Source organism: Hemicordylus capensis, chromosome 12, assembly GCF_027244095.1.
Source record: "Hemicordylus capensis ecotype Gifberg chromosome 12, rHemCap1.1.pri, whole genome shotgun sequence".
Taxonomy (NCBI): Eukaryota; Metazoa; Chordata; class Lepidosauria; order Squamata; family Cordylidae; genus Hemicordylus; species Hemicordylus capensis.
Genome location: NC_069668.1, coordinates 20,402,806 through 20,427,007, shown reverse-complemented (window position 1 = coordinate 20,427,007; position 24,202 = coordinate 20,402,806). Strand labels below are relative to the sequence as shown.

General features: G+C 55.1%; 1 protein-coding gene across 8 annotated transcripts in view; it reads left to right on the top strand.

The window, feature by feature from the left end:
* ACACA (acetyl-CoA carboxylase alpha) overlaps positions 1-24,202 on the top strand; it is a 140,041-nt gene that overhangs the window by 55,631 nt on the left and 60,208 nt on the right. For 5 of the 8 annotated variants that reach the window (XM_053274908.1, XM_053274909.1, XM_053274910.1 and 2 more), the window contains 10 exons: positions 2,763-2,876; positions 6,147-6,260; positions 7,358-7,447; positions 9,862-9,980; positions 13,782-13,805; positions 18,729-18,872; positions 20,379-20,475; positions 20,616-20,723; positions 23,558-23,614; positions 23,936-23,980. In XM_053274908.1, coding sequence (XP_053130883.1) covers positions 2,763-2,876; positions 6,147-6,260; positions 7,358-7,447; positions 9,862-9,980; positions 13,782-13,805; positions 18,729-18,872; positions 20,379-20,475; positions 20,616-20,723; positions 23,558-23,614; positions 23,936-23,980 — 912 coding nt within the window. The remainder of the gene's footprint in view (positions 1-2,762; positions 2,877-6,146; positions 6,261-7,357; positions 7,448-9,861; positions 9,981-13,781; positions 13,806-18,728; positions 18,873-20,378; positions 20,476-20,615; positions 20,724-23,557; positions 23,615-23,935; positions 23,981-24,202) is intronic. The other 3 variants (XM_053274905.1, XM_053274906.1, XM_053274907.1) reach the window with 3 other exon arrangements.

Here is a 24,202-nt window from a genome sequence, read left to right as displayed (position 1 = left end):
GCAGCCCAGGCCTGTTTCTTATAGACACGGCACTTGCCAGTCTGGACAAGAAAAGCAAGGGGAAATGCAGCCGACAGCGACACTCGCGAACCACAGAGATTGGCGCTGCCTCGGCCCCCAACTCGATTCAGAAATTGGCTCCAATATTAAATCTGCAAATACCACCCTCCCATTGTGTTCAGCTCTGATAAAGTGCAAATGGCCCTCTGCACACCTACAAAGTAGAAGCGGGGTGAGAGTCCCGGCTCCTGGATGCATCTGGGGGGCCTCCACTGGGATAATCCCCCCCCAGGTCGAAAAGTAGGCGAAGAGAAGACTGTGGCAGCCTCAGAACTCCCTTCCAAAGAAGAGGGAGACATTTTTGACTACTTTGGTATAATATTGCTGCCAACCAGAACGTTTTTGTGGGGAACGTGGCAGAGTCCGTGCCACGCTGGATGGCATCCCGCATTGTCTGTGGCTTCGTGCCTTCAAAGAGGCTAATTAATGGAGTTCTCCTTCCCCCACCCCACATTGCTCTCTCCCCCCCCCATTTCTTCTTGCTAAATACTTTGTGGATTCCTGTCACCAAGAATCAATTTGCCCAGCCCAAAAGGAAAGGGGGGGAAGCCCTTCCCTTCCTCCCTCTGTCTGTGAGCAGCTGACATGGCTACCCAGAGAGCGGTCCGGTTTCTGAAATACTAATTTGTGAGAGAGAAGGGCCTTTCTGCTCCCCCCACCGCGCTTTCCCCCTCGTCGTCTTCTCCTTCTCCTTCTCCTCCTTCTCCCGTTCCTTTCTCTTCTCCTCCTCTCTCTTTGTGATTGTAAGTAACGCTTGCCTTAAGAATCTCATTACTGGAACACGGAGCCATATTTCCTCTGAGAATTCTGGAGTAGCTTTGAGCCGAGGCTGTTCATTTCTCAAGTAATCATGCTGGCATGATGGAGAGAGAAAATGGCAGCTGTTCGCAGCTCAGGCCTTCAATTTTCTTCAGAGTCCAGTCACTCAAGTGTGTAATTACATGGGGGTGCCGGAGAGGCGTCAGGCCCTGCCAAAGAGCCCGTCCGAGGCTTTGCTGGCCGCCTTGGCCAATCGGGGCCACCTCGCGGCTTTTGTTTTGGGGCTCTTGTGGGCTGATTTCTTCAGGGGGAGCAGGGGCTTTGTTTCAACTTCTCCCCCCCCTTTTGTGTTTCCTGAGGAGCTGCTGCCTCCCCGGAGGTCATGGCGGGGGGCACTTTGGAAGTGGGCAAGGCCCGCCGGAACATCCCGAGGGCTCTGCTGGGCCAGGCCAAGGGGGCCCGTTTGGCCCGACGTCTGGTTGCCAGCTGCTGCAGCCGCCTCCAGCCAGGCACTTCCAGGGGGCTCACGGTCTCTGGCGCCCTGCCTGGCATCCAGAGCCCCCCGGCCACCTCTGAGCCCCCCGGCCGCCTCTTCCGGCCACGTTCCCAGAGGCGGGTTCCTCTTGCTCACTCTCCAAGCCCTCTAAGCCTAGACCTCCAGTTTGGCCAGCAGTCCATCCCCCAAACGATGGTAGCTCCGGGCGTTGCTGCCGTCATATCCTTAGCAGGCTGAGGTGGGCGATGCCGCCGGGCCCACGGTTGGGAGACGACTCCGCACACGTACACTCCCATTCGGGATTGGTTCTGATGTGCAGCTTCAGTGGGGCTTCCATGCAGCTGAGACTAGCAGGGCTTAACAAGCAACAGAGTTGCAGGTATATATAGGGGGAAATGAATGAAACAAAACGAGAAGCTCGTTCCTGTTTCCTTTCCATCTTTATAACTTTATATTGGTCGTCGATTACAGGGACCAGCTGCTTGAGCAGTCAAAAGCATTCATTAACTCACTGCACGTATTTATTTGTTGTTCAACGTATTTACCGCCTTTCTTCATAAAACCTATCCCAAGGTGGTTTACAAAATATAACGGAATCCTTAAAATCACATTCAGATATTAGAATCAATTGAAGACCATAAAAACAGCAGTAAAAAGAAGTCTCCAGTGATAGTGCCACCTCCAGCATTATATCGTCAATGGCTGTTAATTTCCTTCCCTTTTTTAATGAGGAAAGGTTTGGATTGGGGTCCACACTGTGCCTCTGGGGGGAAATGCATGGGCTAAGCCCTGCTTTAATTGCCGGGGGCTCAAACGCCCTGTGACACACACTCTAAGGAGGTTCAGCTGACAAACCCACACAAGGCCACGCAAACTCCACACAAGGAGAGGAGAGCTGGGCTGGTGGTAGCCAGCATGACTTGTCCCCATAGCTAAGCAGGGTCTGCCCTGGTTGCAGATGAATGGGAGACTTGATTGTGATCACTGTAAGATGCTTACCCTCAGGGGATGGAGCCATCGCTCTGGGAAGAGCAGAAGGTTCCCAGTTCCCTTCCTGGCAGCATCTCCAACGAGATAGGGCTGAGAGAGATTCCTGCCTGCAACCTGGGAGAAGCCGCTGCCAGTCTGTGAAGACAATACTGAGCTAGATAGACCAACGGTCTGACTCAGTATATGGCAGCTTCCTAGGTTCCTAAGGCTTGGTTGGAGCATCATTTTTTGTAGGTGTGCCTGCTGCTCACTCTGAAAGGATGAACACGAAGCTCTTTCTGGCACCGTCCCAGAAAGGGTCCATCATGCGGAGGGCAGAGGGGTTCTTCCGTTGCTCGGATCAGTACGCCTGTCCCGTGATGTCCGTGGACGGCTCTGTGTGGGCTGTGAGAGGATTTTCTCCCTGCTCCTCGGGAGCCGTGTCCATGTGCCTGATTTCTGCCTCCCGTTTCTCCAGGACCAGCTCTGTGGGCGGGACCCGACCCTGACGGACGAGCTCATCAACATCCTGACGGAGCTGACCCAGCTCAGCAAGACCACCAACGCCAAAGTCGCCCTGCGGGCCCGCCAGGTGAGGCTCCGCGCCTTCTGCTTCTCAGCCAGCGGAAAGGGGGCGCAAAGCTCTTCCTCGTCCCAAAGGGGCTCGTGGTGGGGAACCCGAGGGAGAGGCTGGGCTGGAGAGGGGCGGGTGTTCTCCCCTGGCTAAACAGCAGAGAACTGGCACTTCCCCCACATACCTTTTGGCCCAGGTCGCCAAGTTTGGAGGCGGTGGCTTCCGGGCAGGATGGAGCCCTGGATGGAGACCGCCCCCCCCGGCTGATTGTCTGTGGCGCTTGTGCGAGGCTGTGGCCAAAGCGAAATCCTCCACCCAGACCCCCAGCACCATGCAGAGCCGTGCCCAGTGGAAGCGGGAGGCAGAGCCCCCTGGAGCCCCTGGACATGTAGCTCTTCCGGGCGCTCTTCAGAGAGGGCTCCTCTGTCTGTGTGTCTCTCTCCTCAAGGGCCCTCCCTGCACTGGGAGAAGCAGAGGAGGTCAGAGCAGCGGGAAGGGGCTCTTGCATCGAAGGGTTCTGTCCAAGTGGCCCCTGCTGAAAAAATAGTGACGGTCCCCGCCCTGGCCCCACGCCTGCTCTGAGCAGCTGCCCTCTCCCCCTCCCCCTCCCCAAGCTGCAGAGGATGCTGGGCTTGCAGCACCCCCGGAAGGCCCTCTGTGGCCCTGGAATCGGCCGGCAGGGTGGCCGGCACCTGCAAAAGCTCAGGCTGCCCGCAGCGGGGCCCCCGCTGAGAAATCCTAACGGAGGATCCAAATGTTGTGTACTGATATTTTAAGAGAAGCTTAATAAAGCCGCGTGATCAAAAGACGGGGCCATTGCGTGCTCCATAACCGCACCGGAATAAAAATGGACCTGTATCTTTCCATACGATTTATACCAAATAGTCTCCACACCCGACCTAAGAGACTCGATCCAGTGGTTGATATTGGAAATATATTGCCGGTGGAGACCTTCAAGACACTTTATCCTGTGTGTATATAGGGTCTCTTTTTAGAGTGGTGTATCTATGGATTAATTGCAAACGGATGTGAATACATCTTCCAGAAGGCCGCTGAAGAAGACTTGACAGAGTCGAAATGTGTTTGGCAAGAATGCAGGACTCAATGGAAACCACTGCCGGAGACGTTACCTCAAGAAGCAGGGACGGGGGACGAGGGGGGGGGGGCGGATATTCACTGGTATTTCTCCCGTTCCACCAGCAATCTGTTTCCAGTATGAACTGTTGGATCCAGTCACTTATTCCAGGGTGGTTCTCACACCTGCCATTGCACAGCCTTCTGACTGCCTGGGTTTAGGAAGATTATCTCAAAATAGCAGCACATGATATTTGGATTCTCAGTTAATGCTCCCTGGTAGCCGGGCGAGGCCTGGAGGAGGCTTCCCGTTGCGTCCTGGGGTGACTCTGCTTCAGCATCTCAGCAGGACTGGAGGAGCTGGGATGGGATGGGAGGCCCCTGGCCTGGCTCTCGGCCACTCTCTGTGCTAGCCAGCTGAGGGGATCAGTGGGGGGGGGGGCCCTGTTGGGACACCTGTGTGGCTCCGTGGCCTTTTCCTGTGAGGTCCGCCTCAGCCCTGGGCCAGCGCCTGACCTGGCCTTGCTGGGGCTTCCGGAATGGGAGAGGCGGGTGGGGCCTCGGAGGATGGTCGCCCAGCCTCTGCCCGAGAGCCTCGGGAGGGGGAGCGCCTGCCTCTGCATGAGGCAGGCGGTTCCCCTGACTGCCACTCTGCCTTGGCCTTCTCTCCGTGGGAGGGAGGATCCCCCCTTGGCAGGGGCTGCTCAACCAGAGAGCCAGTGTGGTGTAGTGGTTAGAGTGCTGGACTAGGACCGGGGAGACCCGAGTTCAAATCCCCCTTCAGCCATGAGACTAGCTGGGTGACTCTGGGCCAGTCACGTCTCTCTCAGCCTCACCTACTTCACAGGGTTGTTGTGAAAGAGAAACTCAAGTATGTAGTACACCGCTCTGGGCTCCTTGGAGGAAGAGTGGGATAGAAATGTAATAATGATAATGATAATGATAATGATAATAATAATAATAATAATAATAATAATAATAATAACAACCTAACCAGGACCCGCGGCCTGGAATTCATCAGGGAAGTGACCCAGAGAAGGCCGCGCTATCTGTTAGTGGCTCTCCCCAGGGGCGGGTGGGCATTGTTTGGCTTTTTAGAACAGGAATAAAATCTTGATTTGTCTCCTCCTTCCCACCCCCTCCGCCCGCCTGCCTGCCCAGGTGACCCATCTCCGGTTCCAATTTAAATCTCAGACGTACACCTGGAGAGTCTCTCTCCTTCAGCCCGTCTTTGAGGCTGGTGGCTCGTCTCTATAATTAAAATAGTGGGGGGAAAGATCTCATTGCCTCTCAGTAGTTCTGCCCCCCTGGCCGCTTGCTTTCCCATCGTGGCTGCCTCCCTCCGCCCTCTCCCTATTTCCATCCTAAAAGTCTCCCAGCGGGGAGCCTTGCTGGTGGGCGTGGGGGATCCTTTTAAAAAAAGGAAAGGAAAGAAGCATTCTGGTGCGCGAGCGTTGAGAACGAGCGGGCGTTTGAAGCTGTGCTGTGACCTTTCCTGCCTTCCACCGAATTGCTCTCTGAGCCCTTGAACTATTCAGAGTTACTGAACCTCTCAGCAGCAGGCGGAGGCTGCTGCTCTGGCGGACGTCTTTATCGCGCCGCGCATGGCGTGCTGGCAGGCCTCTCTTCTGCTCCCTCCTCGCTGCTTTGGGGTTTCAGTCGTGGGTGTGGGTGAGGGTGAAGCAGGTCCCCCTCCAGGGCTCCGATGCCAAAACGAGAGATTACAGCCGCAGGATTGCCAGGGGCCGGAGCGGGCGAGCCTGGGTGGGTGTCAGCGAAGGCTGCGGACCCTCGGGGGTGCCCCCTGCCCTAGCATGAGCCCCACTGGAAAGGGCTGGTCTTCCGGGAAACAGGCACGTCTTGATCACGTGTGCGTGTGGGGTGGGGCTTGGGTCAGTTTTAATGGGCAGGCCTGTTTGTTCTCTGGACAAAAGAATCACTTCTATGGATTAGCCAGAGCTCCATCTAAGCTTCATTGGCAGGACTTGTTTTCATCATTGCTAAGTTCTTAAAACCGTCAGTCAGCTGTCAGACAAGGCCCTTTGGGGTGGTGGTTTTGATCCATTTTACAGATGGGGAAACTGGCACCCCAGTAATCCTGTGCCGAAGCAAGGCTTTGAGCTTGGGATCCAGGGTCAGTGTTGTGGCCTCTCCCACGTCCGGCTCAAGGCAGAACTCAACATGCAGATTTTCTCCCTTCTCTTCACCTCGTAGGTCCTCATCGCTTCCCACTTGCCCTCCTACGAGCTGCGTCACAACCAGGTGGAATCCATCTTCCTTTCGGCCATCGACATGTACGGGCACCAGTTCTGCATCGAGAATCTGCAGGTGTGGGCATGCTCCTCCTTTTGAAAACGTTGGCTTTAACAGGCAACGTGGCCAAAGCAGACAGGCGTCTGAATCACGTTCCCTTCAGCAAAAGCGGAGGCACAGCCAGAGCAGTGAGTCCTGCAGAGATGCAGCAAACAGCCTCCTCCGTGGCCGGGGGGACTTGGAGCTGGCCGGATCCTTCACCTCATTCACCTCAGCACACCGTTTGGGTGTCACTAAGCAGAAGAGGGAGGGCAAAGGCAGCCTCTTTTGTTCGTGCCACTGGTTGGCCGCTGCTTTTTTAAAAAAATTGTGATTAAAATAAGAAGCAGTTCCGGCTTCGATAAGTTTATCTCTTAAAAATAACCTGGTTTAAAACCCAATCTGAACTTAACACGCATGTATATGAGCTGGCAACAACAGAACTTAAGAAAGGCTGCTTGGGTGGGGGGCGGTCACCGTTGCCCAGGACAATGACTCACATGCTGGGTCTTGGGGGGCTTGTTTCAGGAGTCACCGTGGCCCCCCCCCGGGGAATATTTACTCCTGTCCGATGCAACAACTTTTGCTCTGCGCTTGGCTTACTGTCAGCCATCTGATTACAAAATATTTATGATTCCGCCTAGCCAACCAACCACACCATATGCTTTTATGTTTAGGATGTATATAAACAATAAATTGAAAAAAATTGTTTTTAAATCAATTATTCCAATTGGTCTCTCTCCCCCCACCCCATATGAATGCAAAAACAACAGCAGCAAGGAATATTTATATCCTTTCAACAAAAGCCTCCAAAGCGGTTTACATAGATATTAATTAATTAATTGGCTCCCTGTCCCCAAAGGGCTCCCAATCTAAAAAAAGAAACATGAGAGAGCCATCAGCAGCAGCCACTGGAGGGATGCTGTGCTGGGGACGGAGAGGGCCAGTTGCTCTCCCCCTGCTCAGTAAAGAGAATCCCCACTTTAAAAGGGTGCCTCTTGGCTCAGTTAGCAGGACTGAATCCAAGATTTAGATGGCTGATTTAAACCGACCCACCCTGGCTTGTGACCACATGGAAGAGATTAGAGTCCTCTCGTTCTGAACAGCTCCCTTTCCTGGTTTTTCCCTTCCAGAAACTCATTCTCTCGGAGACTTCCATCTTTGATGTCCTGCCGAACTTCTTCTATCACAGTAACCAGGTGGTGAGGATGGCGGCCCTGGAGGTACATTTCTTCTGATTCCATAGAATCGCGTAGCATTTCTCTTGCTTCTGGGATGCTGGTTTTTCTTTCTGCTTGGCCCAATCCAGCCACCTCTTCAAAGCACTAGGCAGGGCTGTCTCTGCCCTGCGCTTCAGAATTAAAGAAGGAAGGCCAAACTTCTGCACCAGGGTCTGTTCCAGAAAGCAAAATTTTGTGACTCATATATTGCAAACTAGCTAACGTGCACTATTTCCCGACATCACATCATTTGTCCTGCTGTGCTCAAGAAGGGTGTCCTTTGGGAATCCTCTTCTGAGCTTCCACCAAACATGGCCCTGATACTTGCAAGCCATGAGGTCTAGCGACACCTTAAGCAGAAGTCAAGCGGCAGTGCCTTCCAAATCCTGTGTGTCGGACCGATGCCTGTGCTTGTGCCGTGTCGTGCAGAGGCGGGGGAGTGGTCTCCACCTCCTGGAAGCAGAACAGAGTCAAGTTCTGTCGAGTGCTTCAAGTTTTCTTGGAGGCATCCACACTTGATTCTCCCTGCAGACACCTCAGAAATCAGTTCAGGATTGCTGTGATCACACCAGTCGAGCATAGCGAGCGTCAGAGTAAGAGGTGGGTGTGGGGAGGCTGCCCAGGCTTGGGAGCAACCACGCAGCCTGCTGTGCAAAGGGGGGGAGGGGGGCAGGCTTTATGCCAAGGAGCCTCTGCACAAGTGTGGCTGCCTCCCTGTGTGTGTGCAAGGTGCATGTGGGGTGCGTTGAATTGCAAGGGAGAGGTGCATGTGCAGCGAGAGAAAACCCCAAGAAATGAGCCCCACGAGAGGGCCGGAGAAAGCAGTCTGAAGTCTCTGTGCTGCCGGCCGGGAGGCCTGTCGCGTCTTCAGCAGAACCGCCTAAATAAACAAACAAACAAATAAATAAATAAAACTAGGCAAGCGGCTGGATTGAGAAGATCCAGTTGCACCACTGGGATTCAGAAGTGTGGGCAGGGCCTGTGCTAGGCCGAGCTTAAAAGGCCCTGCAGTGTTATGGAAAACAAAAATAAAATAATTTGGGTATTAGAACCAAAAGGGCGATGAAATTAGAAAAAGTGTTGTCTTTACCTGGGGGGAAATGCAGTGGTAAACTAATAAATAAAAAACCAGTTCGCTTGTAAGAAGCCTGCTTGCATTAGAAATACCTGGAAATGAAAGGAGAGCTGGTCTTGTGGTAGCAAGCATGACTTGTCCTCATAGCTAAGCAGGGTCTGCCCTGGTTGCATATGAAAGGGAGACTAGAAGTGTGAGCACTGCAAGAGATTCCCCCACAAGGGATGGAGCTGCTCTGGGAAGAGCAGAAGGTCCCAAGTTCCCTCCCTGGCAGCATCTCCAAGAGAGGGCTGAGAGAGACTCCTGCCTGCAACCTTGGAGAAGCCGCTGCCAGTCTGTGAAGACAGTACTGAGCTAGATAGACCAAGGGTCTGACTCAGCATATGGCAGTTTCCTATGTTTCCTATGACATTATGTAAAGCTTGGAACTCAGTCTTCTTTGTCTGGGTATCCAGAGGCCCACACATGCACCTTGGCCAGCTGAGCAACAGCAATGGGGCATGCAGTAGGGGTGGACTCCACGCCCAAGTAGGGCAGTGGTGCAGGGGGTGGTGGCAGTGGGACATGTTACACGTTTTTAAAGGTATAATCTGCTTCCTCCCCACTCACCCTGCCCCAGTTGCCACTGGGCACTGCAGTGGCTATTCACTGCGGGGAGCGGGGATAGCGGCACCTGTTCCTGTGTCACCCTAAGATTTGTCCTCCTAGGCGGCAGGCCTAAGGCTACTTATTTAGTTCAGGGGCCAGCCCTGCGCTCCTTGAAAGGTGTCCAGTTCAGTTCCACCCGCTGGCCCTATTTTGTGGTGTCCTTGCTTAGAAAAACAGCGCCCCACTTTGCCTTCTAAGGTGCTGCCGTTGGGGATGCCTTTTCAGTTTCTGTTCGTGTGCTGACATGTACATTTCTGCAGCCTTCCAGACCCTTATCTCAGTTTCTGGGAGTTAAATCTAAGTTGAGGCCAGATCAGTGTTGTCTAGTGTGTAGTGTGAAACACTTTGAACATAAAATGCTCCTGTGCCCTTGCTTTCCACTTCCTCCTCCCCACACATCAGGAATTTTGCAGAATATATTTTGAGTTGCTCTCAAGAGGCCCCCTCCTGACGGGAGTTCCTGGGCTGTGGCTTACTGGGCTGATCCTCCAGCCCGGCCCCAAACGCAGGGCCTGAAGGCAAGGGTGGGCCCGTCTTGGCCCTGCGGCTGGGGTTGAACGGCCGCGCCCAGCCCTAGTTAAGAGGGCGCTCAGATGCACCCTGTTTAAAAACACGAGGAGAGGGGGGCGGCTGCCGGCAGAGTGGCGCCTGCCGTCCTGCTGAGCGGCGCTGCGCTTCTGTGCTTGACCTCCAGGTGTACGTGCGAAGGGCCTACATCGCCTATGAGCTGAACAGCGTCCAGCACCGCCAGCTGAAGGACAACACGTGCGTGGTGGAGTTCCAGTTCATGCTCCCCACATCTCATCCGAACAGGTTAGGCCTGGCGGCGGGTCCCAGTGAGGCGGCTTGGAGAGGGGCTGGAGTGGGGATTGCAGGGGCAGGGGCCAGGGGGGGCGGTCCCAGGCTCCCACAAGGCAGCTCTGTTGCGTGGAGGGAGACCTTGCCCGGCAAGGGCAGCCAAGAGGAGGCTGGGGGTTTCTGTTGGCCTCCATGGGATGCCATGGGGAGGAAAGCCCTGGTATGGGTGTCCACGGCTCTTCCTCAGGCCTTCCACTCGGCGTCTCGGTGCTCTTGCGTTCTCCTGCCAGTCATGATCAGAACACGGGAGCTTTGCTGGGGGAGGAAGTGTGGGGCTGGAGGTGTCTCGCGGGCTGGCTTCTGGCCCTGAACTGTAATGGCCCCCTCCCTCCTCTGCAGGCGACGAGAAAGCGGGGGGGGGGGGGAAGGCGGGCTCAAGGAAGCGGGTGCTCTTCCCTACGGCAGCCATTTTTATTTCCCAGAAGTCCCCTGGGACGTAGTGCTGTTCCAAGGGGAAAGAAAAATGGCGGCCCCTGGCTTCCCAGAATTTCTGGGGAAAGAAAAATGGAGAGCTGCTATTGGGTGCGAGAGTCACCTGACCTCAGAGGAAGGTGTCTGTTGGTCTCTGCATGAGTTGCCACTCTGAGCAGGCAGGGGAGACGTGCCTCTGAGGGCGGGCCATTATGCTTTACGCACCCTGCGCCTCTCTGGGTGTGAGAACGTTTGACTCTTAGCGAGGAGGCAGCGTTTGCCTCTGAAGACCGGGGAGCCTGAATACCGTGGGGGCGAAAGAGCTGGTGGTCTCTTTTTGGTGAGCAGCAGCTGGGCAGGGAAGGCGCTCTGCTTGCCATCTCTCTCTGTGGCCACTGGGTGCCACTGTGGGTCCACAGCCCATTAGCTCAAACCGGTCACCCAGCAGCTCCCTTTGGGGAAAATGCTATTTTCTTCTTCCTTTCTCTCCTCATATCCTCTTGCCTTTTTATTTCCTCCTCCTCCTCATTTCATGTTTGGTGGGATTGGCTGATGAGGCTCAGTCTCGGTTAATTGAGAATTCATGAAACGGGTTTTTGTTGTGGTTTAAATCGGGCTGCTCTAGAACTGAAGGAGTCTTCCAAGCCCAGCTGCACAGAGATCGCTCGGCAAAGATATAAATGGGCCATTGAATTTGGTCTCATCTGTTTCCTTCATCTTGACAATATGCGCAAATAATTGCGTGCTATTTTGGAGGTCCTGTTTTTTGTATTCCTGGATTCCTTCTCAACAACCTCAACTATCCAGCCTTCTTTCCTCCCCCCCCCCCCGCCCAGCAGTGCTCCCCTCTTCCCTTCCCTTGATATCGTCCCCTTTTCTCGATAATCCTACCACTTGGGTGCATCTTTGGGGACAGCATTCATATAATTTAGCCCGGCTTCCTGGAGAATTAGTGCACATTGGCTAATAACCATGAGGTGTCGGATACAGCTCTTGCCGAATCAGGGGGAGAGAGGCAGTGTGGGGGGGGGGGCAGGGGGGCAGGTGTGAAAAGTGTGTGGCAAGGAAAAGGACCATAGAACGAACCCGAGCAGAGCTTTTCTAGGGATCAGACCTTCACTGCGGAGGATGCTCTGGTTTATTGCTGTGCAAGAAGCTTCTTCGTTGGTCTGACTGGTAGCCGGGGCTCTGAGTCCTCCGTGCTATAAATCTACACCATATTGAAATTCTGGGCCAAGAAATGCTGGGTCATTGGGAAATTCTTCCGATTCGGGGTCTGGCTTCCTCTGGGGCTCTAGGGAGGGTGGCTGTGAGGGGGGTGGCTTCTGGGGGCAGGTGGGCGGGCAGGCAAGGGCCAGAAAGCATCCTGCCTTTCTGGGTGTGTGTGTGGTTTTTTGGCTTGGCTCTACCCAAACAGGTCAGGCTGGTTTCTGAAACAATACAAAAACCTGCCCACTCTTGTTTGACCAGAGTGGGAGAAGCGCCCTCCCACCCACAGCCCCCTTCCTTCTCCAAGCACCTTGACCAGGCATGAAATGCTGTCGGCATTTGGCCTTTGATGGGTGGAGGTTGCTGGGCTCTGGCTGACCGGGACCACCTTTTCTCCCAGCGGGCCATGTGGGCTGGTGACTCCGGGGAGGCCTTCCTTTTTGCACACACACACACGCAGACACCCCCCACACACACACACCCCTGCCTGCTCAGGCCGGACAGCCAAGGGGTCTCTCTCCCCCTTCTGCTTCCCACGCTGCTGGTTATCCTGAAAAGGCCGCCCGTGGGCTCTCTCAGCGGGCTGCCGGTGGTACCCAAATGCCATTTCTGAGGGGGGGTGGACCCAGCCATTAAGAACTGCAGGCCTGAGGAGGAGCAGCAGCGGTTCCCCCCCAACGATGCCGTTTTGAAGCGGCAGCCCCAAATGCCGGAGCTGCTGGGGGCTCCCTGCTGGGCCTCCGCGGCTGGAAGGGACGTTGGGCAAAGCTGGCTTGGTGGGTCTTGAGTCCGGCTCCTGTGGTCTGCATTGGGCGCGGGGCCCCTATATTGTCTCATCCGTCTTTGTGGGGGTTTTGGTTTTGTCCTTTCGGTCCGCCAGTTGTGTGGTGCCTGTCTGTGAGGGCGGCGGGAAACCCCCTGGAGAGGTGGGTGCTCCGCCTGTTGCCGCCGCCGTCCTTGAGTGAGCATGCTCGCTGGATAGACCAGGGCTCTTTGTGGTCAGGCAGAGTGTGGGGGGTGGGATTAGAAACCTCCCCACCCCAGCCTTCAGGTCAGATCCCTGCCCAATTGTGTATCTGGCCTGTGGGGAGCTTTGGAGGAAGCGGAGTCCTCTGCACTGTGTGGAGACGGCCCCCCTCTTTGGGCAGGTTGTGCTTTGCCCAGCACGGCCAGCGTTGGGGGGGGGGGGCGCCTTGAAGGGCCACGGAGCCCTCTCGAGCCCCTGCACCATCTCGGCAGGTGTGCACAGAGTGGAGCTTTTTAGAAGGCAGGCCAGCCTTGGGCTCGGCGGCATCCCCTTGGCATGGAGGGGAGGCCAAGAGATCCGCAGGAAGCTCCGAAAAGGCCCAGCAGTCAGCCTCGTCCTTAAGAGAACTGCGGTGGGAGCAAAGGTGGGAGGCCGTGACGCCTCTTGCGGAACGCTGCGTGTCTCTTTTCCAAGAGCCGCGCAGCAGAACGTTTGCCCAACGCTCCAGTGCCTGGCTGCCCCGTCTTTAAGGCGGGGTTAATTGCGGCATAGTTTTAGAATTCCTCCTAAAAATAAAGGAAGCAGCGCCAGGTGCCTTAGTGAATGTGATGACTGCCGCCATATTGGTTTTTTTTAAAAAAAGTGGCTGTCCTTAAAAGTCTGTTCTGCTGCGAGTCTCTTTGTAACGCTTCCTTGTGAAAAGGAACTGGGGGCATGGCTGACTCCATTTTGGTCCGGCTGCGGGGGAAGTCGGCTGTGCTGAGCCTCATCATAAAGGGTCGGACTTGCGTTGGCCATGGCCAAGTGGCCACGTTAATTTCAAAGGGACTTCAGGATGACTGACTTGCTCCAGATCGGGCCCTGCGTGGTTATTTTTACATTGTGGTTCCCAGGGCGGGGTGGGGGCCACATCTGCAGCGCATTTCCTCTTGTTTTGCAGCCTTGGACCCGATGAAGTTCTTCCATTCCCGGGATCCCTTTTGACCCTGCCTCAAACGGCAGTCAGTTTTTGGCTTCTGCCAAGTGTGGCTTTGTGGCTTCTGCTCAGTACACCGGCTTGAATGACAGTTCTGATTTTTAATTCTTTATTTATTCTTCCTTTAAAAAAAAAATAAAAATGATGGCTTTTGCTAACCAATCCGTAACTAACTGTGGTTGTTTAATTACAGAGGGAACATACCCACGCTCAACAGGTACAGTAATTATCCTCCTTTTTAGATCTGAAAAACAAAAACAGTTGTTTAGAAAGATGTGTAGCTCCTAACATTTTTTTAGTTTGGGTTTTAACCGTCTAACCTTTTAAATTTTGGGTTTTTTAAATCCTTGTTCTCCCTTGGAACCCTAACTCCAACTCCTATGACTACGACTACTACGGCTCTCCTCCTCCTCCTCTCCTCTTGTGATGGCTTTTAGTTTTTCCTTGTCCTCCTCTGAATGTGTGTCCCCCACCTCCTTTTCTCCCCTTTGTACACCTAAAAACCAGCTTCTGCATGTGCAAAACTACAAAATTAACGCCACACGCTTGCTGGCTCCCTTCTGTCCTGCTGCGTAGTTTCCCCTGAGTAGTTCCAGGCCTTGAAGCGAAAGGGTCTCAACGCCGCCCTGCCCCCTGGCTGGCTTCTCCTCTGGGCCCACTGCATATGGGTCCTGCTTGGGCCAGGTGGTTTCCACAAGGCTTGCTGGGCGAGAGTCCGCCATGGGCCTGCTTACATTGGGGCGGGGGGCTTTTCCAGCCCGTATCGCGCCTGAGCAGATGATGACACGGTGGAGCCCCATTGAATCCCCAGTGCTGACTTGGGGGAGGCCAGAGATGGGCCTTGGGGGGGTGCAGGCGCTCCTTGTCATGGGCAGAAGCGAAGGGGGGGAAGCCCCCTCTTGGCTGGATTCTCCCCCCCCCCCCCCCCGCACAAAAGAAAAGCTGCTGATGGCCAGGTCTGGCCTGGAATGGCCAGTTAAAGAGCCCATTCCGGTCGGCAGAAGCCCAGGCGGGTGGCGTCTCTCTTTCGCAAGGGATCGGGCTGTTGCTCAGACCCAGAGCCCCTTGCTTTGTGGGCAGACCGCTAGCCTGCTGTAGTCCTGGCTTCTAGCGGCCGCTCTGGGCTGGCTGGCTGCTGCTTCGGCCCTCGGCACGCCTCGGGAGAGCGATGGCCACGCCGCCCTTTGCCATGGCAGGTCTGCCACCTGCCCCCACAGTCGAAACATTCTGCTCTTTCCCAGCATCTGGGGAAATCCTAATTGCCGTTTTGCAAAAAACAAAACCGTTGACTGCCAACATGTTTAATTGCCATTTTTGCAAGAGCAACTAGGGGGGAAACATGGAGCAGATTTACTTGTGCTGCTTTGATTGGTTGGAGCAAGGATCTGACTCTACACAAGGCAGCTTTTCATGGAGGTTTTCAGGAAGGGGCTACAGAGGAGTAGCAGCAGGGGATGGGGGGGCGGGGGCAAAGGACCCCTGCCTAAAACCCTGGGGAACCTGCTGCCAGCCAGAGCAGACAATACTGATCTAGCTGGACCAAGGGTCTGACTCAGTATGAGGCAGCTTCCAATCTTCATGTAGCTGCGCAGCAGACATGCCATTGGCTACTCAGCTGCAGGGAGGTCTAGTAGAATCTCTCTGAATGTTCTGAGGCCAGGGTGTTTCTGTGCTTTTTTCTTCTGCCCCCCCCCCAGTGATGTGGGGCAGGGTGCAGAGCACCCGTGGAAGACCTTCTGGACATTCTGGGGGAGGCCAACAAAAAATTGCCCCCCTCCCCCCCCGGAGAAGGTCATAGGGGCACAATCCAATCCGCCTCCAATCAGCCGGGAACTAAGAAAATGAGTGTCTCTCTTCCAGGGTCTTTGGTTCTTGTGGTTTCTCAATGTGTTTCATTGTGCGTGGTTGCGTATTTTGTGTCTCTCTGCATTGGTAGCCTTTGTTCACAAAAGATTGGCTAAATCTTTTGAGCTGAAACGGCTCCTGACGTTTGCTGACCTGCATATCCGAGAACCCTGCCTGCCTCTTCCCAGCGGCTGGTTCCAGCAGCTGGGTTGCAGAGGTGCAAAAGAACAGGAGCCACTTAACGGTGGTTGGGTCACAGAGGATATTGCAATTTGGGGAAGCAAGGGCAGCTGCTATTTTTTTTTTAAAAAAGAGGACAGGCAAGGCAGATGGGGCGCCCTTGTCGGTATTTCTGCTGCATGTAGTTAAGGCAGTTATGTCAGTGGCGCCCCCATCCAGGTGGTGCAGCAGTGTAGCAAAGAGTCTGAGGTGCCCTCTCTAGAAGCCCCTGGTGTGAATTTTCCCTCAATGTTAGGTGGCTTTATGCAAGCACCTTTCCTCCTTCTCCTCCCCCTCCTCCAGGTTCCAGCCTCCCACTTACAAATGATAAAAATCTTGCCGTGGGGTTATTCCAGGGTTATTGCAAGGATAACGTAGGGTTCAGTGGGAACATTACCTGGATCAGGGCCAATGCAGTGTTAACTCTCTGCAGGCCTGGAACATTAAACACGCTGCCCGCCGCCCCGCCCCCGGCTGAAGTCCTTAAACTGTTTTGCAAACCCTGACCCCTTCCAAGCAGAACTGAAAACCGATGCTGAAATTTTGCAGAAATGGAAGATCTAGCAAAAGACATGTAGGCACACACTACGAATCAGTCTTATGAGGCTGGCTTTTAAAAGAAAACCTGCACACATCTTAAAATGTAAAGACCAGTTAAATCTGTAGCATCCAAATGCCCCCGAGTGCCAATTGCAGGGCAGCAGCAGGAGAGGAGGGCACAGACCTCCAGGATCTCCGGCTTGTGGGCTTCCAGAGGCGTCTGGTGGGGGCCCACTGTGGGAAACGGGAGGCTGGACGAGATGGGCCTCCTTGGGGGGCCTGATCTAGCAGGGCTCCTTTCCTGTTGTTAAAACTTACACATTTACTCATACTTGAGAAACCCAAATGCTGATCTTGAAATCTGTATTTGTACTCCTCTCCTGGGTTGTTTTCAAAGGGCCTCTTAGTACAAGGCGCTGTACAAAAACAGTCCAAGAAAAAAAACCCAAAATGCCTTCAGGCTCACCGTCTAACTCTATTGAGCTTGACACGGGGATTTCCAAGGTGCAGATTAAAACGTCCATGTGCCGTAGATTGAACATTCCTGCTCAGCTGTTGGGTTTGCCACGTGAAGGAAAAGGAAATTAGAAGATGCACCCTGCCTTTTGATTTAGAAAGACGGAACATCAGGCAAGGCGGAGCATTTGGGGGATCTTAACAGGGCGAAGAGCTACTCTAGGCATGAAGCCCAAAGCAGCTGTGGGAAGCACCACGAGACCCTCCGGGGAGTGTCCGGCTGCCCTCCCGAGCATCACAGATTCTGTCTTGCAGATTCTGTCTTGCAGATTCTGTCTTGGCAGCTGGCAAGATGGCGGCTCTGTGGGGGCCGACTTCTCAGTTTCCTAGTGGCCATCTTTGATTCTGGCTTGCATTCTTAAGAGGCAGCAAATTTGGCAGCCCCAGGGTAAAGGGACACCCCTGCTTCCTTGTTTTCTGTGGAGTGAAACAATCCCTCCAGTTGCCAGGGCATGGCCCGGGCTCACTTTCCGCTTCCCTCTGGAACACAGTGCCCCTTCCAGCGCTTTTGTACACTTTCCCCCCTCCTCTTAGAGCCATTTCAAAGGCCTTGTCAGCAAACTGCTCAGCACCTAATCCAGGGGTTCTCAAAGCTGGGCCCCCACAAGGCCGTGGGCCTTACAGCAGCTCCCTTAAGGGCTCGGGTCCAGGGGGTTTAAGAGGGCGCGCTCTTGGACTGAGCCCCTCCATTGTCTGGGGTCCCAGGGAGAGGTCCCGTTACTGATGTTGGGTGGCAGAATGGGACGGGGCCTCCTCTGTGGCTGCCCCAGGGCTTTGGAAGGTCCCCCCCCCCCGTTATAAGAGCTTCTCCATCTCTGGCTGCCTGAGGGGGGGAAACCACTACAGACACACCTGTTTTCTCAGGCCTTTTGCTAAGACGGTTTTAAAACTATTTTTTAAATTTCTATGCTTTTGAAATGGTCCAAATGGTCTTTATTGAGTTTGACTGTTTTATGTCTGGCGGTTTACACATGAAGCAAATAGAAGAAATAAGAAATAAAAACCATCCCCGGGCGCCGTGGCTTTTGCTGATGGGGGCCTGTAGGCAGACAACATCTGGGGCCCCAGAATCGAGACCACCACCCCCCCCCCGAGTGCCTGAACCGCACAGATCTCAGTGCAGGGAGGTTCAAGCTCAGGCTGTGACCCCAGACGGCCCCTGTTTGTGGGGTGCCTCTGCTGAGCCTCCACGAGCCCTAAAGCCCACACGGTCACCCCGCAGAGAGTGATGGCCTTTTTTGTGCCATTCAGCCCGGCAAGCCTGTCGGTCAGGAGGAGGCACTGCCGGAGTGAGTGAGCCGGCTGGTGCTTTAGAAGCAGCCACCTGCTGGGCTGTGGAAAGACGCCCCGTGCTGCCTGGACCTCTCGAAAGGCTCCTCCTCGCGAGCAGCCGGAGAGCGGGTCTGGGGGCCGCAGGCGTGACTTGTCCCCTTTGCAAATCAGGGTCCACCCTGGCTTGGATCTGGATGGGAGATGGCGTGGGTCTCATGGAAGAGCCCCTGCCTGCTTGCAGGCAGAAGGTTCCCAGTTCCCTCCCTGGCAGCAGCATCTCCAAGAGAGGGTGGAGAGGGACCCCTGCCTGCAACCTGGGAGAAGCCGCTGCTGGTCCGGGTAGACAATACTCAGCTGGACGGACCAAGGGTCTGACTCTGGCAGCTGCCTCGGCTTCTCTCTCTCTCTCTCTTTCCCGCCCTTGCTCTTCCCGAGAGCCGTGCCGCCTGCCAGCTGGCCGTTTGTCAGGTAACTCTACCTGAGGAATGGCCGGCCTGCAGGCCGCACACGAGAGGGAGAGGAGCCGCTGGTGCTGTTAGGGCGAGTCTCTCTTTCCTCCTGTTTTTTGAAGAAACCAGAGAGGGGTGGCGCTGGGGGGCCCTCAGGTGCTGGGGGCCCCAGGCCCTTTGGATCCCTCAGCTCCACTCTAGGCCAAGCTTGCTCGAAAGGGCCCGTGCTCGGCCCGCGCTGCGCCCTGCGGCCGGGGCCCCCTCCCTAACGTGTGGTCTGCTCTGAACTCCCTGCCTAGAATGTCCTTCTCGTCCAACCTCAACCATTACGGGATGGCCCACGTGGCCAGCGTGAGCGACGTTCTCTTGGACAACTCCTTCACCCCGCCCTGCCAGCGGATGGGCGGCATGGTCTCCTTCCGGACCTTCGAAGACTTTGTCAGGTAGGTGGGGGGGGCAGGGCGGGCAGGGCGGGGGGCACACCACAAGCGTCTCTCCCCCAGCTCCAGCCCCTGTTCTTGGTCTCTCCTTCCTGCCTTCCCTCACTCCCGCAGTGCCTCGTGTCCCTTGCACATGAGGCCGTCTCCACTCTCACTTGACAGCAGCAGATAAAACGGAGGGAGGGAGGAGAGCTGGTCCTGTGGCCAGCCGGCAGGAAAAGCCCCTTTTGCTAGGCAGGCGCTACCCTGGTTTGCGTTTGGATGGGAGACGGCCAGTGTAAACATCCCCTCTGGGCATGGGGCCATAGCTCTGCCTGCTTGCAGGCGTGGTTTCCGAGGTTCCAGGTCCTCTCCCTGGCAGCATCCCCACAACAGGGCTGGGAGACACTCCTGCCTGCCATCTGGGAGAAGCCGCTGCCTGTCCGGGTAAGATGGACCCAGGATGTGGGGGGTGTTTGCTCGCGAGAGGCCCGCAAAGCTTCCCAGGGGGAGTGGTGGTGGTGGTGCCACTGCTGCTTGTGATGCTTGTTTAGATACCGCTTTTCAGCAAAAAAAGTTCTCAAACTTAATTTACATAGAGAGAATAAATAATAATAATGAGTGTCTCCAAAGAGAAGCAGCAAAAGGCAGGCCCCAGCCCCAGCGGGGTGCTGTGCTGGGGCTGGAGAGGGCCAGTTGCTCTCCCCCTACTAAAGAGAAGAGAATCCCCACTCTGAAAGGTGCCTCTTGGCCTAGTTCGCAGGGAGCCAGTGGTGGGGCAGGGTGTGTGTGAGGGCGGGGGGAAGGCCTGGCTCCTGCCCTTTGCCCCCCAGATGGCTTCTCTTCACTCTGATCTTCTCAAGAAAACTCCTGGGGAGGCGTCAGGAGCGTGGCAGGGGGTGCATTTGGCTGGCCCCCTGGGTCTGGACATCTCTGTTCAGGGTTTGGCCCCTGTTGAAGTCATGGAGAGTGGGGAAGAAGCAGTGAGCCAAAAGCCAGCTCCCTGCTCCCAAGGAGCTTACAGTCTGGCTCTGGCAGCAAGGAATGCGGGAATGCCATTGCAGAGGCGGAGGCTGGTTTGGAGCTGGGTGGGCCGCAGGGGTGGAGGTCCCGGGCGTAGGAGGAGCAGAGGGCACCAGCAGGGCCACGTCCGGGGAGGGGGTTTCGGACACGAGGAGCTGGAGGGCCAGTCGGTGGAACCCCTTAAAATAATCCTCTGAGGGTCTTGGGGTGGTGAGCTCCTCCCTCCTTTGCTGGAGCACCCATTCAGCCTGTGGCTTGGTTGGGGGTGGGAGGGGTCTGCTTAAAGGGGGGGCATATTGGGGGCCGTTCTGCCTCCCCACGGGCTCCATCCTGTGGCCACTGCCCCTTGTGTGAGGATCACGCGGAAGAGGCAGCCGGCCCTGGGACAGCCCTGCTCCGACCATGCGGAAGAGCCCCCTGCCCCCTCCCGCTGCCCCCTGCCCCCCGACTCCTTCTTCCCTCCCCCCCCGCTGTTGCTGCGCTTACGACCCCCTCTCCCCTTCCCAGGCTCTTTGACGAAGTGATGGGCTGCTTCTGCGACTCTCCTCCTCAGAGCCCCACCTTCCCCGAGGCGGGCCACCCGTCCCTGTACGACGAGGAGAAGGTACCGTCTCTGCCCCCGAGGCTTGCCTTGAAGGGCTGCCCTTCGCACTGGGGCGGGCGGGCGGGGTGGGTGGGGTGGGAGTCCTTCCTGCATGGTCCATCCATCCCTCCTCCTGTCCCCGGGTTCCTTTTGCCCTGCAGAGCGCCCGCGAGGAGCCCATCCACATTCTGAACGTGGCCATCAAGACCGACTGCGACACTGACGACGAAGGCCTGGCCGGCATGTTCCGGGAGTTCACCCAGAGCAAGGTGAGCTCTGGGCAGGGACCCGGCTCTCTTCACCCTGCTGTCACGGGGGCAGCATGCCGGGCGATGGGGAGGGGCCCTCCTCCTCCTCCTCCTCCTCCTCCTCTTCCCGGTCCGTCTCCCTCCCCTCTCTCTGCTGCCTGCCTTGGCATTCAATTGTAAGCTCTGTCGGGCAGGGGCTGCTGATTAAGAGAAGAGTTACGTCGGCCTCCATGTCGGAGCCGTTGGGCTTTGCAGGCCTAGGAACCGAGGAAGCTGCCATACACTGAGTCAGACCATTGGTCTATCTAGCTCAGGATTGTCTACCCAGACTGGCAGCAGCTTCTCCAAGGTGGCAGGCAGGAATCTCTCTCAGCCCTGACTTGGAGATGCTGCCAGGGAGGGGACTTGGAACCTTCAGATGCTCTTCCCGGAGCGACGGCTCCATCCCCTAAGAGGGGGAATCTCTTCCAGGGCTCACACTTCTAGTCTCCCATTCATAGGCAACCAGGGTGGACCCTGCTGAGCTCAGGGGCCAAGTCCTGCTTGCGAGCACCAGGCCAGCTCTCCTCTCCTGGAAGTTTGCCCCAGGGGCTTTTGAATCCCTTTTAGCTGGCGTCTCCTCCGGAATGGAGGGCGTGCGTTCACGTATCGGCCAGATTTACCCCAAAGTCCCTGTGAACTCTCGGGGAGCACTTCACACACGGTCCAGGTTTTTCACTGCGCAGTCCGATTTATATTCGGGGTGAAAAACAAAATCCATTTTGTGTCAGGTTTTTGAGATAACTGTGAGTTTGCGGTGAAGCCTCGGCAGAAAACCTGCAGTCAAGCCTTCTGTGTGGGGAACTCCCAGGCAGGCTGAGAGAGCCCTGGAACCCCTGGAGAGCTGAGCAGTCAGCACAGACAGTCCTGAGCCCCACGGCTGGGTCCAAGGCAGCTCCGCATGTTCCTCCCTATCCTAGAAAAACGGGATAAATCTGGAAAACTCCAAGAGGGAGGGCTCAGCATAGTCCCAAACCCGGCCATGCTTTCTTCGTCGCAGTCATCCTTTCTTCCTCTCTCTTTTAAAATAAAGTGCCGGACCTGTTTTCGTGGTGGTGGTGGTGCATGAAAGTGCTCGGGGCATTATTTGGTGGTGTCTGCATGCATGCTTAGTGTGCGTGTGTGCCTTTGTGTACATGCACCATGCGGGGGGGGGGCAGGGTGTTGTGCATTAAGCTATCAGATAGCTTGATCTAAATGGTCCAAATAATTTCCCGATTCCCAGCGTGGTATGAGCGGGGGGGGGGGCCCGCTTTTTGATAGAAATTAGGATCGTCTTCTTGCAAATGGCTGGCGGAGGAGACGGTAGAAATGGAGTTTCTGCAGGTGCTGGCTCCTAATAGTGCTATAATCGCTGCTCAGGCGCTGGGAGGTCCACATTATTACAATGCAATCAGAATCCTGTTGCTAGATACTTATTGTCTGACACTTGTGGAATTTTAAAAGCAATAACCGTTTTTTTTTAAAAAAAAATTGCGGCATTATTATTAAAGTTATTTTCTCCCCTTCCCTTTGGCGATGGGCTGCTCATTTCCAAAGGGCGTCCAGCTCCGTGGAGCCTTGCAGGGTCCGTGCTTGGAAGGAGGAAGGGGGGGACCCAGCTCCCTCCCGCTCCAGCGGACGCCTTTTCCATGCCTAGTTGGGCGGGGTGAGGCGGGGGGGGGAGTCCGGCCCAGTGCCGCCAGGGTTGCCTCCGGAGCGGTGCTGAGCCCTGGTGCTGAGCCCTGCCTCTGCCGCGCTGCTCCTTCTTCTGCCTCCTCGGCATCCACTTTGCCTCTCTAGCCAAGGGTGTCTTCCTCCTGCTGCTGCTGCTTTTAGGGGCTGATCAGTGACCACTCGCGGCCATTCCCCCTTGCCCCCTCTGACTGGCTGGCGGGCCATCTGAGTAGAGCTGGTCCTGCCCTCCTGGCCGGACTTGCCCTTTGACCTGGAAGTCAAACGTGCGGAGTGGGCGGCAGCCCAAAGGCTGAATGTCTCCATCGTCACCATCACTCTTCTTCATAGTGCACTTGGGGTGGCCAAGTCAAACGGGGCCATTTAAAAAGAAGGTTTTGGTTTCTCCATCTGTGGGTGGCTTTCCAGGTCTGCAGAAGTATAGAAGTTTGTAAGTTGTTGTTGTCATCTTTATTTATTTATTTGATTGATTGATTGATTGATTTCTGTACCGCCCTGCCGAAAAATGGCTCAGGGCGGTTTACACAGAGGAATAACAAACAAATAAGAGGGCTCCCTGTCCCCAAAGGGTTCACAATCTAAAAAGGAACAGAAGATAGTCATCAGCCACAGTCACTGGAGGGGTGCTGTGCTGGGGATGGATAGGGCCAGTTGCTCTCCCCCTGCTCAAGAAAGAGAATCGCCACGTTCAAAGGTCGCTCTTTGCCCAGTTCGCAGGGGTTGAAAGGAAAATAATATTTTACAAACCGTGTTTGCTCAAAAGCCACGTGAGCTTCCAGAACCTACAGAATATTGGCAATGGCGGGGTGGGGTGGGGGGCACATGTAGAGATGTGGAAATGCTGGAGGGTTTCTCATTGTCTAGAGAGGGCAATATTAGGTCCGCATTGAATGCTAAGAATGCAAACTCCTGTCTTGCTGTTGACCTCTTCAACATCTCTTGGAGCGTAAGAGAGGCTGGGTCAGTTGTCTTTCTGGTGGGAAAGTTGCCTTTTCTGGTGTGGTCTTGAATACCTGTCCAACTTGGTTCACATGTTTCCTTTCTGCCAATGGGATTCTCCAGTACGCTCTCATCTGCTCCTTTCTTTCTTTCTTTCTTTCTTTCTTTCTTTCTTTCTTTCTTTCTTTCTTTCTTTCTTTCAGAAAGCTGTTCTGATCGACCACGGCATTCGCCGCCTGACCTTCCTCGTGGCTCAAAAGGTATCTTTTTACGACTTCTTCCCTCCCGTACCAGAGAGAGTGGTTTTGTAGCTTTTGTGACATTGCCATCTTATTTATTTTTAATGGGGGGCGGAAATCACACTCACAATTTTCTTTTTATTTTGCTTGTTTGTCTCCAACTGTGAGATGTTTCTGCAATATGTTCTCTTCAGAAAATTGATTGAGAATTAAAGTTGATGACCGTATTGAGCCACTTGTGATTTTTGTCTTAATTTGTTTTTAATTTATGTACTAATTGCTAGCTTTCTTCTGCTCCCCCCTCCCCGCCTCCGCCTTTCTGTGTCGTGTTTTGCTTGCAAGGATTTCAGGAAACAGGTCAACTGTGAGGTGGATCAAAGATTCCATGTAAGTAGAAGGTGTCTGTCATGGGGGGAAATGGGGTGCAGACTACGTTTGCCTTTTGTCTCTCAATCTATGCGTGTGCGGTTGGAAAGGGTGAAAATGGCACCCAGGGCGTTTTCGGGGTGGGCAGCCCCTTTTCTCCCTCTCTTGTGGGACTCTTCCCTCATCCCCTGCCACAACAGGGAGTTGTAGTTGAGCAGCAGGTGAGGAGTGGAGGTCGCCTAC